This window comes from Phacochoerus africanus, chromosome 10 (assembly GCF_016906955.1).
Source record: "Phacochoerus africanus isolate WHEZ1 chromosome 10, ROS_Pafr_v1, whole genome shotgun sequence".
Lineage (NCBI taxonomy): Eukaryota > Metazoa > Chordata > Mammalia > Artiodactyla > Suidae > Phacochoerus > Phacochoerus africanus.
The window spans coordinates 47,980,928-47,998,324 of record NC_062553.1 but is presented as its reverse complement, the minus strand read 5'-3'; the positions used below and the strand labels follow the sequence as shown (position 1 = coordinate 47,998,324).

Genomic DNA, 17,397 nt, shown 5'->3' with positions numbered 1-17,397 from the left:
CACATGCCAGCAGGGAGTGGACCGCCTTGCATCTACTGCAGATGCCAGAACTCTGAGGCCAAACAGCAGGGCTCCGTGCAAATTTCAACCAATGTTGGAAAAACACAGAAATATGCCTCCACATTGGACCTCTACCAAACCTATTCCAGAATGAGACGGAATAACCTGTAAATAGGAAAAGGGCCCAGGAACCAAGCCTCGATTGTGACAGCATTTCAGCATTCGGCTGTTCCCACAGACAGTCCCTCTGCCAGTTACAGACATGCCCTCTTATGACACACGTGCCCTAGAGATGGCTTTGCCTACTAAGTCTGCCGCCTGAGGAAACCTGAACCTAGGAACTAAGGCCATCCACTGGAAGCCTTCACCCCTCTGGCTCCCAGCTTTAAGTACAAACTTTCTCTGGGCATCTTCCAAGCTCCTAGGTTTGCCACTAGCCTGGGTGTATGTTTTCCTTTAAACTTACAGCCCCTATTCATTGATATGAAGGAGGAGACTGTTTACCACCTGCTCTGTATAGGATAAATACAGAAAGCTTTTTACCATCAGAGCAATAAAAATATGATTTGTTTATGATTAAATAAGGTGTGCATGATCATTACTATCAAAAGGCCCTTCCTTGGAGGTCTCTAGGATAAAATTAATTTTATGGAGAAAATCAGCTTCTGTGTTTTAGCAGGAGTGGGGATTTTGGGGATTGTGACCAACATAAATTCAAAAAGAGTCTGTATAATAACAATTCTTCATGTCTTACACATATCATGTATTACTTTTTCTTCCTTGCAAATAGCTGTAAAAGTGATAGAATGGTAGAAAAAGACTCTGGTTCCATGAGTTAAAATAAGCCTGGGTAAATTATCTCCTCCTCTAATAAAAAATCCAAACAGCAAGTTGAAAATTTAGAAACACAGCCTAAGCCTTTATCCTTATCACCTAAATTAGAATTATCAGCCTTTCAGGGAAATCGGCAGCCCCAAAATAACATTAATCCAAGTTATTATTCTGTGACTTTACTATAACTAGGCTTTAGCATTAGTAGAGTGGGGCAATTTTAGAACTGAGAAAATTTAGGTATACATCAATTTCTTTTACAGTTACTTAAATACACTGATTTAAAGCACATTAGGATGATAAACGTTGTTGCTATTTTCCTGCCCACTGTGTAAAGAAAACCAAATGTTCCTTAAAAACCATTTCTAAACCTGCAACTTCAGCTAAGATAATTTGCATCTACTGCTTTCCAGCCTCACTGCTGCTGCAAAAGATGCCTTTGAAAAAATGAGGGGGGAAAACACCTTTCTCCAGATACCACACCATCCTCATCTGTCACTGTTTTTCTTTGTTGTTGTTGTTTTTTAATTTTACAGCCACACCTGCAACATATGGAAGTTCCTGGGCTAGAGGTCGAATCAGAGCTGCAGCTGCCCACCTACACCACAGCCACAGCAGCACCAGATCCAAGCAAACCCGCATCCTCACAGAGACCATGTCAGGTTCCTAACTCGCTGAGCTACAAGGGGAACTCCTTTGTCACTGTCTTAATATAACAACCTACCAGGACTCTGGATGTAAATAGCATGTTACAGAGATGAGTGGGGCACAACTTAGTGGACAAGTCGATAACCACAACTGCTTTGCTTAGAGGCTTGGACAAACACACACCATTTATACCATTTCTATATTCGTCTATGGCAAGTGTCCCCTCTGGCATGTCCCTAAATGAGAAAAACATAACCTCTGCTGTATTCCGAGGTCACCTCGGCTCATCATCCTGCTGATCATACAAAGACACTGAGTTTATTTTAAATAAGACGTTAGGAAAAACCTAACTATAAATTGTATGTTGCTTCAAGAACACAAACTGCACTCCAGATAAGAGTTCTACTTTATCCTAGGGCAGCATTATATGTAACACCATTGCTATATGTAACATGTAAGTGACATGACGGCCACTTGCGTAAAGATCTATGTTTCAAAACTTGGTAAATTTCTAATAAGTTTACAGTCAAATTCATAAAACAACGTTCTAATCACTGAAGGGCCTCGAAGTGGGGCAGAGAGAGTAGGCTGACTCTGAGACAGGCACAAAGGACTTCCTAAGTGCCATCAGTGTTAAAAATCTTACTGAAGAACAATAGTTGGGCTTGAACAACCAGAGTAAAATACATAGCCAAAACAACCTTCACCTGTCTAAAAGGACGACAAAAATGAAATAAATAAATATAATGCTGGCCTAAATGTCAACGAAGGAATTCAGTAAAGCTAATGAAATGTGGAAGCCCAAGAACAGATTTTCTGGGCTGAACATCACCCTTCGTGCTTGATGGTTTCGGGGGTCAAAGCAATTGCAGGAAAATCAGTTAAAGGAAAATGGGAGTTCCCATTGTGGCTCGGTGGTTAACAAATCCAACTAGAAACCACAAGGTTGCGGGTTCAATCCCTGGCCTTCCTCAGCGGGTTAAGGATCCAGCGTTGCCATGAGGTACGGTGTGGGTCACAGACGCGGCTTGGATCTGGCATTGCTGTGGCTGTGGCGTAGGCCGGCAGCTGCAGCTCCAATTTGACCCCTAACCTGGGAACCACCATGTGCCACGGATGCAACCCTAGAAGAGACAAAAAAAAAAAAAGGAAAATGCTGTCCAAACTGCTTTGATCCAAACTAGCTATTCAGGCTACATTACCTGTCAAAATGAGTTAAAACATTCAGGAGAAAGATCAGATTATTTATTACATATACTGATAACCAACTTCCAGGCTAACATGAGAAAAGCATGGTCAATGCAGGAAGTCGCCTGTGAACTGGCTGTTTTATAAAACCTGACTGCTCCTTGCACTGAATCTACATTACACTTTAATCCAGCCTCAATGTTTCCTGGAGAAAGAAATACTCACTGACGCCTACCTTGAACACAGGACCAGCACAGGCTCCTACTCACTACAACAATCTCAGGACTATTCCTCAGGCAACAGCTCCAAAGGAAACAAACAACTTGGATCCAGCAAAGGTCACCAGGTGCCACATGAAGAAATAACCTATAAATAGCCCTGGCTTGTCATTCAGTCTGAAACATCATCCTTTCCCCTCATGCCAGTAAAGTCCTGACCTGTAAGCTTTTGACAGTCTGCCAGAGAAAGAGTAACTGAAGTCATCTTTGAAAATAATTAGCTACAGACTCCAATGTGTTCATGAAATAGGTCTGGACTGCAAGTCTTCTTTCTCCTACAACAGCAGGTATCTGAACACTGGGTTCCTGTCCCAGAAGTTGGGAAAAGCTGTCACTTGTCCCACTTGACTAGCTGATGATGGCTGGTGGTCAAGAAAGGCAGTCACATGCTCCTTTGCTGTTCTAGGAACTCGGTCTACAGATTTAATTTGTACAACAGAACTTGTATCAAGATGATGATGGTGTTATCAACCTTGGTTTTCTCTAAGATGTATAAACTTCAAATCACATTCTTTTCTTCTTTTTTCTTTTTCTTTTTACGGATATATCTGCAGCATATGAAGTCCCAGGCAAGGGGTGGAATCAGAGCTGCAGCTGCCGGCCTGTTCCACAGCCACAGCAACATGAGATCCAAGCCACATCTTCAACCTACACTGCAGCTTGTGGCAACACGAGATCCTTAACCAAATGAGTAGGCCAGGATCAAACCCACATCCGCATGATACTAGTTGGGTTTTTAACCTGCTGAGCTACAACAGAAAACCCAAATCACATTCTTTATAGCATTATTTATTTATTTATTTATTTTTGTCTTTTTGCCTTTTCTAGGGCTGCTCCCACGGTATATGGAGGTTCCCAGGCTAGGTCTAATCGGAGCTGTAGTCGCCAGCCTACACCAGAGCCACAGCAACTTGGGATCCGAGCCACGTCTGTGACCTACACCACAGCTCACAGCAACACCAGATCCTTAACCCACTAAGCAAGGCCAGGGATCGAACCACAACTTCACGGTTCCTAGTCGGATTCGTTAACCACTGAGCCACGATGGGAACTCCTATAGCATCATTTATAATGAAAAGCATGGAAAATTTAGCCCTTAACAATTATTAATCAAATTGTGGTTAAGTTCAAATAACTGAACATGAGGCAGATGTGAAAAGGCATAAAGAGTGAGCCTTTATAAAGAGTTTTTGATGTAATGAGGTAAGCATATATACATTCTTGAAATCAGCAAGATATTAAATTGTTTATAAAGTATGCTCTTAAGTATGCAGCCCACATACATGTAAGACTAGACGGAAAAAGACTAGAATATTAAAGAATGACTACCTTGCATGAGAGACTTTAGGTGATGGTTTTCCTTCTCTTTATCTGTGATAATTTGTATAGTAATTACCACTACTTTTTAAATAAAAATTAAATGTAAGTTTTAGAATAAGCCAGTGCCTAAACATTTATTTGCCTCTGCGCACTTTCAAGTTCAGAAACCGTCAGAGCCTTCAGAAGGGAGCCAGCACCTACTTCTATCTGCTGCTCTGTGCTCCGTTCCTCAGGAGACAGAATCCGTGATGATGGGAGGGCATTCTCCGGGTCACACCAGGGGTCATGCTGAGGGTCATGCCAGGAGTCACGCCAGGCCACCCAGGCAGATCGGAGGGTGGATGGCCACCAGCCCACCTACACTGCCAGAGTCTCCTTGGTTATAAATACAGGGAATGACATGCCTTCCTCAAAGGACAGTTGTGAAATTAAATGATTCCACACACATAATTAAATAATTCCACATAAGGCTTTTCCAACGATGCCAGACAAACAGCACTAGCCGCCACAGCCTTTAGCCTCTTTCCATCATCATTTTTGTGCCACTACAACTGCCACCATCAAGGGCACTACCACCCTCTAACGTTTGCTACTGAAAGAATAGCAAACAAATAGGCGAGGGAGCTTCCTGCCCTGTGGGGCCATTTTCCAGGGAGAATAAGGCCTGCCGATAAGGGAGGAGCAGCAGGGCAGGAGCAGGAGGCCTGGGGGCTGCACTGGAGGTTGCTCCCAACAGCTGCAGTGCCTTGGCATCTGGCTCTGCTGCTCAGGGCCCTCCCAACACCTTCTGTGCCTCCCCCAGGCCGCTATGAATCACCTGGCCCTGCCTCGCTCACAGGCATTATGAAACCTGCTCACATCTTTAAGACACATTCTTACCATAATCCCTTCAGAGTGATGTATCAAGAATTCATCTTCAGGTTTTTATGAGTGAGTTCAGTGACAGGAAGTGGGGAATGGAAGAGCTACACTTCAATAAACTGAGTCAATTTTAATCAAATATTGTTTAGTCATTTTATTTTACTATTATTTTTTTGGCCACGCTGACAACACACAGAAGTTCCAGGACCAGGGATCAAACCTATTCACAGCAGTGACCAGTGCCATAGCAGTGACAATGCCAGATCCTTAACCCACTGAGCCACCCGGGAATGCCTATCAGCTAAAATTTAAAAATCTTCAGTCGAAATAAAAATACTTAATTGTTAAAAACACACAATTGGGAGTGGAAATAACTCCTGAAATTCAGAAGTGTTGGGGACCCTCAGGAAGCCACACACAGGCAGCCATACTCACAGCAGGTGAGCCCTGACCCCCTTTGGCCACATCTGACGGGAACCAGGTACTGGCTGCCCCCAGACCACCACCCAGACTGCAGCCTGAAGGTCCAGAGGAAAGACCCAAGCATGACCTGGTCTTTGGTAAAAACATCAGGGACTAAAGCCATGAATCAGGAGTTAGTACAAGAGGCCAGAGCAGGGGGGTTCTGCAGATGGTGCTGGGGTGAGACCACAGGGCCCCAGACACAGCAGCCCCTGTCTTCACCTTCCGGCTCCACTGAGCCCTCTTGGGCTCTAGTGTACAAGACGTCCCGTTACAGAGGCAGCTTCAGTCCCTATGAGCAAACAGGTCCTCAACTAGCCTGTATGTTCACGTAACCCGTAACCAGCATGTGCCTTGTTCTTGTCCTCTGTAGAGAGACTAGAACAGGGTTTACAGGGTAGAAGAGTCTTGTCTTAGAGATTCAAGTTATCAACACCCAAGTGCCTTCTTGCTTTGTGTCAGCAGAGGAGGCAGTCGGAAGAGAGAAGAATTCTGCAAAAGAACTCATTCTGCCAAAGGATTTCAGGCTTCACAGAAAATCTGTTGCAGAACCTCTGTACCATACCTGCTCCGTGGAAGAAACATGGATTCCTTAATGAACACGGACCCAGAGAGAAGGATGTACCAGCAGGTCCCAATGTCATCAGGACTGAAAAGAAAAGAAAAGAAGATGATTATCTCTAAACAGACCAAGAAAATCAAAACATACATAGCACACAGCACCCTAGAATCCTGAAGAACAACGAAACAGCATAAATCATGTACATGGACCACTGTTATTCAACTCCTGGAATCACTTTTTAATCACTTAACACCCAAATAAGCTAAACATATTTATCAGTATATTTAAATGTTTTAAATGTTCCTTAGACCTACAGCACCTACCATTCTGAGAAATATTGCTTAATTTTTTTGGAACTGCAAATGCCTTCCTTTGTTTCATAAAACAAAAAATACTAAGAGGCAAACAGTAAAACCTAGTTTTCTCACTCCTCCATCTACCAAGCCCTCCCCCACTTCTCTACCACACTTGCTGAAATCCTTCCAGAATGTCCCAAGGCACATACGCACAGAGATGGACCCTTATTCTTATTCCCACCACCATCTCTTTCTCTTTTTACAAAAAAAAATCGCCCTGTGTTCTTCCTTTGTGCAAACTCAGAGATCTTCTCATCAGAAGACAACATTCTTGTTAGAGGTAGCAACCCCCTATTGCCAGTCATTTCAGTGGTTTTTAATGTATGCAATTATTTTAGAAGAAAATAAAGACTACAATGAATAAGCTTATATCCACAGTAGTAACTGTAATTAGTAACTTGATATGCAGCTGCTGCATCCAAAGGCATGGACACTGTAATGCTGATAAATACTGTCATGGTGTCCTCCCTGCCCAGGTGGGCAGCATCTTATGTGCCGACCTATGGCCTCCCCTATTTTATGATCAGGGCTATTCCACGTGCTGAGAATACTTCAGGAAGTAACAACAACCAAGATCCATGCCCTCATGGAGCTTCTATTCTGGTGGGACAGTACATACAATAAACAATAAAAATAATAATTTGTAAATTATAAACCTGTGCTCCAAGGAATAGGTTGGTGTAGGGTAAGGAAAATAGGAGTGGTTGCTACAAATTTTCTTTTCTTTTTTTTTTTTTTTTGCTTTGTAGTTAGCATATGGAAGTTCCCAGGCTAGGGATCGAATAAGAGCTACAGATGCCGGCCTATACCACAGCCACAGCAACTCTGGATCCTTAACCCACTGAGCGAGGCCAGATATATTGAACCCGCAACCTCGTGGTTCCTAGTCGGATTCGTTTCCACTGTGCCATGATAGGAACTCCGTATGTTACAATTTTGAATGGGTCAGGACAGGTCTCACAGAGAAGAGAGCACATCTGAGCAAAGAAGGCAAGCAGCCGATGGCTCCAGCAGGATGAGGATAATCGGCCAATGACAGGGCAGTGAGTGCAGAGGCCACCAGCCATGTGGCCACAGCCAGCGTTGAGGGGCAGTCTGTCACTGAAGCTGTTTATCCAACTTTTGGGGTTTTGCCAATCTGTTTGATGAAAATTTAATGATGGACCTGCTGTGTAGCACAGGGAATATTATTCAATATTCTGTGATAATCTGTGTGTACATGTATAACTGAACCACTTTGTTGTACAGCAGAAATTATCACAAACTTGTAAATCAACTCTACTTCAATAAAACTTGAAAAAAATGAAGAAAAAAAGAAAAACATGAGGTGATAGTGATTGTTGTTTTAAATAACTTGGTTATTCAAAATTGTACATAGAACTTGGTATCCTTTAAAAATGCTTGGAATCCATTTTGGGAAAGGAAAAAAAAAAGAGAGAGAGCTTGGCAGCAGTTGCCAAAGACCCCCCCCCCCTTGCAGCTGGGATGTGAGGGCAAGAGAGAGGCGACCTCCACCTTGTCCCCTTGAAGAGATGGGCCGCCCTGTCCTTCATCTATTACCTGGAATGTGGATGTGGCTGGGAGGTTCAGCTGCCTCTGAGCCTCTGAGGCAGAGGTTGCAGGCTGAGGGTGACTGGCCCACTCAATGGAAAGAGCCTGGGTTCATATCAGCGGCAAGCTGCCACACCATCCTAGCTCCCAGCACCCAGGCCGCTACCACATGTAAGAAAAGTGAACGGCCCCTGTGATCCAGCCACTGCTGCAGTCAGCATTTTGTTCTCTTTTAGTAGCAGCTAAGCCTATATCCTGACTAATAAATTTGATAAACTTGATTCTGTAAAAGAAATTAATACATGACAAAAAGCACAATAAAGTCAGAATAGAAGCAGCAAACTGGGGAACAGGTCATCACAGCTCATGTTTTCAAAATGCTAATTTTTCTGGAGTTCTCGCTGTGGCTCAGCAGGTTAGGAACCAACATAGTATCCTTAAGGATGCAGGTTCAATCCCTGGCCTCACTCAGTGGGTTAAGGATCCAGCCAGCATTGCTACAAGCTGACAAGCTGCAGTGTAGGTCACAGATGTGGCTCAGATCTGGTGTTGCTGTGCCTGAGGTGTAGGCTGGCAGCTGCAACTTGGATTCAACCCCCAGCCCAGGAACTTCCATATGCCACAGGTGCAGCCCTAAAAAGAAAAAAAAAAAGCTAATTTTAATAAACCTCTTCTAGGTAAAAAAATATCCCACGACTCACTAAAAAATTGGCTGAAACTTATGAACCGATTTCATAGAAAAAGAAATAGGGTGGGCTCACGAACTTAAGAGAAAAGATGCTTTTATGATAATAAGAAAAATAAAATTACATTAAGCTACAGTTTTCTTTTTTCTTCTTAAATTTTTTATTCATGCCCTTTTTTACATGAATGTGATTTTTTTCATATTTTAGTTTTACTGAAGTAGTTGATTTACAAGGCTGTGGTAATTTCCGCTGCACAACAAAGTGACTCAGTTATACATTTACACACATTCAATTCTTTCAGATTCATTTCCCACATAGGTTATCACAGAATATTGGATAGAGTTCCCTGTGCTATACAGCAGGTCCCCGTTGGCCAGTCATTCCAAATATCTCAGTGTGCATATGCCAATCCCAAACCCCCAGTCCACACCTCCCCCCACCTGTCCCCTTTAATACCCGAGTTTGTTGTCCAAGTCTGTGAGTCTGTTTCTATTCATTGCTATTTGCTTCCAAAGCAAATCAGCAGCAAATCACTGCTTCCCCTCAAGCATCCTTTACCACTTTCCCAACTACTGAATGCTTGACAGCAAAGCCTCAAGAAAACAGGAAGGAAAATATTGTCAAACAAGTTTTAGTACCAGTGGAACCATGAAAGTAAATTTATTTCTCAAATGAAAATGCCTATTACTTCCAAACAGAATTTATACCCTTTTCTCTCCAATTTTTAGTCATTAGCTTTGCAATCAACAATCATTTACCTAGTTTAGGGGAGGAAATGTACTACTTGTCTTACCTTTTTTTTTTTTTCTTTTTTCTTTTTAGGGCCACACCCAGGGCATATGGAAGTTTCCAGGCTAGGGGTCAAATTGGAGGTGCAGCTGCTGGCCTACACCACAGCCACAGCAATGCTGGATCCAAGCCATATCTGCAGCCTATGCTGCAGCTTGCAGAAACACCAAATCCTTAACCCAATGAGTGAGGCCAGGGATCAAATCTACATCCTTACGATTACTAGTTGGGTTCCTAACCCGCTGAGCCACAAGGGGAACTGTACCTGTCTTTCTTAACATTGGGTGACAGCATTATTACTAATTCTGATTTACGTCAAGTAAAAATGCATTCTGTCAGATGCAAGAATGGTGTAAGTTTTTTATTAACAAGTAATAAAACACTGAAATACCAAGAAGAAAAAATGAATTACCTTGTAAACTTATTTGAATCTGCTCTTGCACTTATGATGTTCCCTTTATCACCAAAAGGTTGGTCAAGGAAAATGAATTCTAGAAAAGCAGGAAATCAGGGTTGATCACCACTTACTAACTAAGCCTATGGTCAGAGCTGTGCAAAGATGCTCGGCCACACAAACAACGATCATTCTGTAGTCGTTACCCTGGTGCAAAGTACAACAAAGGTTGTCACGGTCCGGATTAACTGAGATGCAGAGAGTAGAACAAATATTCCCTGGCTTGTCACTGATTCTGTATCTGTTCATTTTGAAGGCAAATGACTATGGACAAAATTAACACAGGGTTTGTAAACTCAGCTTTCCTGGCTCTGATCTTCAAATACACATGAAGTGAAAGGCACCCAGAGTCCAAGGTAGATAAGATCCTGTGACAGTAAATGTGCTGGCCCCTGAGCGCCCCCAGACTTGGGGTTGACCCTTCACATCAGGAAGACCTCGGCAAAGAGCTGAGGAAGTCAGGCTGAGAAACTGGCCCTCTCAACCACTCCCACTTACTGGGTGATTCCAGCTGCCTGCTGGACAAGCTGTTTCTCACCCTTTACTGAAAAGTTCAAACGGTAACTCACCAGAGCTGTTTTGGCTTGAGCAGATATTTGCAGAGAATGATCAAACACTTACTGGATTTGGTGAGTGTTGACAACATGCCATGCCAAACAGGAGTCATGATGGCTTTATTACTGAGTTGTCTCTTTTAAAGATGTATGCCCAGAGAAAGACAAATATCATTTGATACCACTTATACATGGAATCTAAAATGAACTTATTTGTAAAATAGAAATAGACTCACAGACATAGAAGACAAACTTATGGACACCAAAGGGAAAAAGAGGGGAGGAATAAATTAGAAGTTTGGGATGAAAAGATACACACTACTATAGATAAAACAGATAACCAACAAGGATATAGCCCAGGAAACTCTATAATCTTATAACCTATAAGGAAAAGAATCTGAAAAAGAATAGATATACATGTATAACTGAATCATTTGCTGTACACCTGGAACTAATGCACATTGTAAATCAACTATACTTCAATAAAAATTAAAATATTCATGCTTTACAAAAATAAACTAATTAGAACTAAGAATACAAAAACACTGAGTCTCATTTTAAAGATGTTTTGGAAAGAGCCACAAGCCAGGAAATCCTCCCCTCCACCTCTCCTCATTCCTGCACCCCAAGGTTGGTTTCTGGTCTGAAAATTCCCTGTTGTGAGATGCCACCATAAAATCTGTTTTACTTAATCAGCCAGAAAATTCTCCTGACTTCATGAGAAACGGCCAGGCTCCCCGCTCAGTCTCATTCGCAGAGAGGCATCAGGCAGGCAGTGTTTCAACAGGAGGCACACCTTGCCTCCCCTCCAGCTCTGCAAACACTCCCCTCAGTGCAGCTGCCACCTGGTGGCTCCATGCAGGCCTAGCGATGGCTGTGTGTTTTCTAAGAAAAGGTGAAGGAGGAGGACCTAGCAGCAACAGCACTGAACTTTTCCACACTTAGAGGGAAGCAGAATGAATCTGAGATCTCACTTGCAGACATACGGGCAATGAGGCAGGCTAACAGAAGCTGACTAGTATAATAACAGTTATTATTAATCCTATTACCTAGGACTCACCCTGGGAGTTGATTCCGTCTAGTGGTTCTCAAGCTCTGATGAGCATGTGACTCACCTAGAATGCCAGTCAAAACTGTGTGGTCCCAGGCTCCCCGGGACCGGTCCTCTGGCAGCAGATTCATCACTTCACCTTCTAAACAACAACCTGGGTCACTCTTATGTACTGGGCTTGTCAAGTTAAAATCAAACCCCAACAGGAACAAATGGCAGAAAAAACTACAATCCTGTCCTTACTGATGTGACTAGTTGCATCTGCTTTATTCACTCATGTCATTTTAATTTTTCTCAAAATAGTTGTCTTATGTTTTAAAATTATGAGCTAAGGCATCCCACCAAGGGTTGATGACATGGCAATCTTGGATAAACTCTAACTTGCCATTTCCAAATACCATAGTCTTACATCACCAGGAACAGGGAGAAAAGGGAAGCCCAAAGATTAAAGAGGTGCATCCAGCAAGGCAGGTCTCACGGACTCGGAGAAAGGACCTACAAACATTAGATGGAGCTCTATGAAGGGGTACTGATTTGACTCCAACCTCCCCACCCCTCACCCCAATGCTTCAACCAACAGGTGAAAGCCACAAAAGCCCAGGTGTGCAACAAGACACTCTGAGGGCCTCTGAATGTGATGTCACCAACAGGTAGGAGGAAATGAATCAAGCAAAAAAAAAAAAAAAAAACAAGCAAACAAAACATAAACAGGCCACTGTAATGCAAGCACTTTGCCGCTCAGTGTGATCAGACAGAAGGACCCAGAAGCAATGAGGACTGAGAGTCCCTGCAGCCCACTCCCCCCAGGCTGACCCAGAAGGGCAGGTCCAGCTGGCAGGACAGAAGAGCCCGTGACCTGGCCCCTCTCTCCGCCCTGCCCCTCAGCACTACTCACAGCTGCTCCCAGCGCGCCTTCCACATCACACACACCTACACCCCATCTTTAATGTGATCTTCTCACTCACTGCTTCCCAAACCTCAAAATACTCATCCCATCTAATTTCTGCTAGTTTCTCTATAGCTCTCATTCCTAAGCCACTTGGGTATCTTCCTCCACCTACAGACAGGCCTGGGTGCTGCATGCAGGAACGCCTGGGTCTCAGTCAGCAGGCACTTCCCAGGGCAGCTCTCGGTTCCTTAGCAGGAGAGCCCAGCCCTTGGCGGCACAGCAGCTGAAGGCAGCTCCACACTGCCCTGCAAAAGCACAGGTTTAGGAACGGACACTTTCACACCAGCCATGCAGTCCTGCTGAGGTTCTGGTTCCTCACAAGTGACCCAACCCTTTCCATCCTGCTCCCAGCCCCGCACATCCTGGGCTCCAGGCGGTACCTGCTGAGCCACCACACACCTGGTCCCACCTACGCCTCAGGCCCCAGAAAAACCTGCTGGACAAACTTGCTGCGCCAGCTCGTAAAGGGGACCTTCCACCCAGAAAACTTGCTATGCATCCTTTAAATTCCAGCTTAACCACCACTTCCCCTGAGAAATGTTTCAGTATCTTCCAAGTAAGTGAGTCATCCTCCTGGGTTCCCAGGGTGCTTCATACTTATTCATATGAAACAGCTGCCAGTGTCAGCAGTGTTTATTTTAGGGGCTTCCCCATTAGCCTTTTTTTTTTTTGGCTTTTTAGGGCTGCACCCAGGGCAAATGGAAGTTCCTGGGCCAGGGGTCAAATCAGAGCTGCAGCTGCCAGCCTGTGTCACCATCACAGCAACAGAGGATCCAAGCCACATCTATGAACGACACCACAGTTCACAGCAATGCCAGATCCTTAATCAACTCAGCAAGGCAAGGGATCCTCAAGGATACTAGTTGGGTTCGTTACTGCTGAGCCACAACAGGAACTCCTTCCCCATTAGCTTTTAAGCTCCTCTAACTCATCAGTACGCCCAATCTGCACACTATATAACACTCCATGGGCGCTCATATACTTCCTTAATAGCGAATTAGTAGTGTATATTCAGACACCAACTCAGGTATGGTATTAAAGTGTCTGAAAGTCAAAGATGAGAGTTTCAATTTACCAGGAGCTGGAAAAAAAGAATCCAGGCTTAAAGAACCACTTTAGCAATATCGCAACTGTCCACCAGGTGGCAGTGTCTCCATGTGGAAGGGCTGTCAGTGCTGTTCCAGGTTCCCTGTTCACAGAGCAGGCCTCTAAACGGGTCAATTCCAAGTTGACGGAGGAGGAGGGAAATAAGTGAATAAACCACAAGAAAAGGGACTGAATCAGCACAAAGGATCATCAGAGGGCAAAAAAGTAACTTGGGAAAAAGCTACTTTATTCAGCTTTAATACTATGTGAAAACAAGTAGAACCCAACCAGCAAATATAGCTGCAAAAGGGGCAGAGAAGGCAGGGGGGATTGGGGTCGGGGGGAGTGCCCTAACAGAGCGGGACAAGTTGTGGGCTAGGGGTGACCACCGCATGAACACTAAGCTTGACATCCATATCCCGCCGGCCACAAATAGCAGCTAATCCACCCACGTCCGTGTGTGTATTTGGGGAGGGAGGTGTCAAGCAACGGACACTGAAGGAACAGTCCGCTTGTGAAAAAGCAACAACCGGGACCAGAAGTTGGTGCATAAGGAGAGCATCGGGAATACGGGAGGCTTTCTCCTGTGTGAGCAGAGCAGATGCAGCTGTGTGGGTGCTCCCCAGAAGGCCGAGGGGGAGGAGCTCCCTTCCGCTGCTCCATGTGGGCGGCAGTGGGTGACGGGCGGACATCCAGAGAACTGTGGTGAGGAAGCCACGGGGCGGGCGGGGGGGACACGGCAGCCACAGGGTGGTCAGGGACAAGCAAAACCACAAACATCAGGACTATCTGCAAAAAGAGGCTGCATTACACCCCAAGAGTGTTTCACCACATTCAAATGACGGAACCACAGGTGACTAGGGGGAATGGAGACAGAATTCTCACCACCCAGGACCAGGGACTGCACTCCTCCAGCTAAGAGACCAGAATGGAAGTAACATGAAGACCATGCAAAGTTCCAATAAAGAAGTAGACAGAGACCACTAGCAGGGGCCCCAGAGGGCCAGTGACCCAGAAGCAAACTCGGAAAACACCTGTTGCTTTTCCTCTGCTGCCCCAGCCCCACCATCCAACTGAAGTTTAAACCAGAGAGCAGGATGACTTCTGAGTGTCTCCCTCTGCCTCACCCACCTGGCCCTCCATGGGCTCCCCTCCAAAGCCTCTTCGTGGAAGCCCCCTGCCCAAGTTCAGGGCTCATTCTCACCCCCTGTTCCTGTACTCTTATTATTGACATACACCTGTGTTCTCAAATGCACAATTATACCAACAACCAGAGCAGGAATAACTCGACCTATTTACAGGAAGGAGCTTCTGCCCCTTGTAGGCATCCAGCTGCTGGTTTGGGCCAGAGTTTCTCAATCTGGACTTGAAGGGCCCCATGGGACAGCCCCATTAAGCCCTCTTTCCCCCATCACAGTGAGGTGGGATATTCTTCAGAGAAGTGTCCAGACCTTGAACTAGAAGTTCTCACAATGGCCCCAAGACCCAGAAGGCCTTTCAGATACACAATATATGGCTTCACTTCTGCTATGGGATTTATCAAAACATTTAATTTTTTTTTTTTTTTTTGCTTCTGTGATGGGGCTCTAAGCTTAACCTCAAAGATAAAGCATGTAGTATGTATTTTTGTAAGGCCACAAAGTAAGTTTACCAGAAGAGTTAATGCTGTACAGCACAGTGTGCAACCCAAGCACCAGGTCAAGGTCAAAAGATGGGCAAAGTGCACTCCTGCATGAAGTATAGAACTATTTTAGAAAGGGGTCTACCAGGAGCTTAAATATATAATGTCTAACCTACAAAGCAGCAGGACTGTATTATAAAAGTATACACTTCATAATATTTAATTATATGTAAGTATATAATCATCCCCACACTTACAAAAAGAACCCTTTTCAAAAGTAAAGAGTGACTTTCTGTTCCATTTCCTGAAAGTTCTGAATTGTAAGGAAGTTACTTCACTTTTTATCACTAAAACTCTGAAGGGCAAAAAGCATTATTTTAACATCAAGTTTCCCAGAAAATCCTTAGTCTCCTTTCAATAAATTATAAGGGCTTACAACCAACAAATAAGATAAATCAGTAACATCAATAAAAATTCTGAAAACTGATGAACTATTGCAGGTAGTTCAGCTTTATTTTGAAAATACTTTATTTTGGATATATTAAAGTATTCTGAAAATACATGTATTTTGAAAATATGAGGGATAAGTGGACATAATTTTTTCTTAACCAGGCTGGTTCAATTAATGAGCAGAGGGAAACATTTAAACTACTGAAGAACTGGTAAAGCCAAAAACTCTGTAGGCTGACAGTGTAGTCATTCTTAAATTTACAAAATCCATTTTTATAGTGAAATGAAGGCATGCTATCTTGGGGATTATGAAGTTACTCAATAAACTTTTTGAATTAAAGGAAAATAAGTCCATGCAGGTTACGTATTTAGTACAATCCATCAATCAATAATTTGGCTACACTGAGGTTGGAGGATACCTCCAAGGGCTTGAGGGACAATTTGCCAAATTTAAAAGAGAAGCCAGGAGTTTCCAATGTGGTGCAGCAGAAACAAACCCAACTAGGAAACATGAGGTTGTGGGTTCCATCCCTGGCCTTGCTCAGTGCATTAAGGATCCAGCATTGCTGAGAGCTGTGGTATAGGTCAAAGATGAGGCTCAGATCCTGTGTTGCTGTGGTTGTTGGTAGGCTGACAGCTGGGGCTCTGATTTGACCCCTAGTCTAGGAACTTCCATATGCCGTGGGTGTGGCCCTAAGATAGATAGATAGATGAGAGACAGACAGACAGACAGAGAGAGAGAGAGAGAGACAGAGACAGAGAGAAAGAAAGAAAAAGAAAGAAAAAAGAAAGAAAAAAAGAAAGAAAAAAAGAAAGAAAGAAGAAAGAAAGCCAAAAAAAAGAAGAGAGAGAGAGAGAGAGATAGGAGATAGTAATAACGAACAAATCACGACATAAATCCTCCTAAATAACGAACGACCTTCATTAATGAGGAAGGAATGCATAAGTCAGGAGGAAAGGAATTAAGTACTTCAAGCATCCCATAAAAGAGTTCTCATCGTGGTTCAGTGGTTAATGAATCCAACTAGGAACTATGAGGTTGCAGGTTCAATCCCTGCCCTCGCTCAGTGGGTTAAGGATCCTGCATTGCCGGGAGCTGTGGAGTAGGTTGCAGACGCGGCTCGGATCCCGCGTTGCTGTGGCTCTGGCGTAGGCTGGCAGCTATAGCTCCGATTCGACCCCTAGCCTGGGTCCCTCCATATGCTGCGGGAGCAGCTCAAGAAATGGCAAAAGACAAAATAAATAAATAAACAAAAAAAAAAATAAATAAATATAAATAAAAGAGGAGCCAAAATTAACTCTTCTGAAAACTTCCAAGAGGTCATGAAAAATTGCACAAATCTGTGCCTTTCAGAGTTTCATGCTGCCATTTCATTTTCACAGATTCCTGCTCCTCATCTAGAGAAAATGGGCACCAGACATGCTAAAGAGAACTTGCAGATGTCCAGACACTGACTGAATTCAAAGTCAGCCCTGCCCAGCCCACCGCCGAGGGTCCCAGGAGGACAAAGCGGTCACAGCCAGTGCACAGCATCACAACCCCCGCTGACCAGAAAGTGCAGAATGGAAGCCCCGTTTGCTGTCAAGGCACAAGTCTAAAGAGCTATGTTTAACAGGAGCTCAGAGGTCTTTATTCACTTGCTAGTTTCACAGAAAAATCTATACAAGGAACCCAACACCAACATGCTATCTCCAATATT

General features: G+C 43.9%; 1 protein-coding gene across 1 annotated transcript in view; it reads right to left on the bottom strand.

Annotated features, from left to right (window-relative positions):
- The window catches only part of RAPGEF2 (Rap guanine nucleotide exchange factor 2), a 257,528-nt gene that overhangs the window by 142,701 nt on the left and 97,430 nt on the right, over positions 1-17,397 (bottom strand). The window contains 1 exon segment of the mRNA XM_047799425.1: positions 6,154-6,237. Coding sequence (XP_047655381.1) covers positions 6,154-6,237 — 84 coding nt within the window.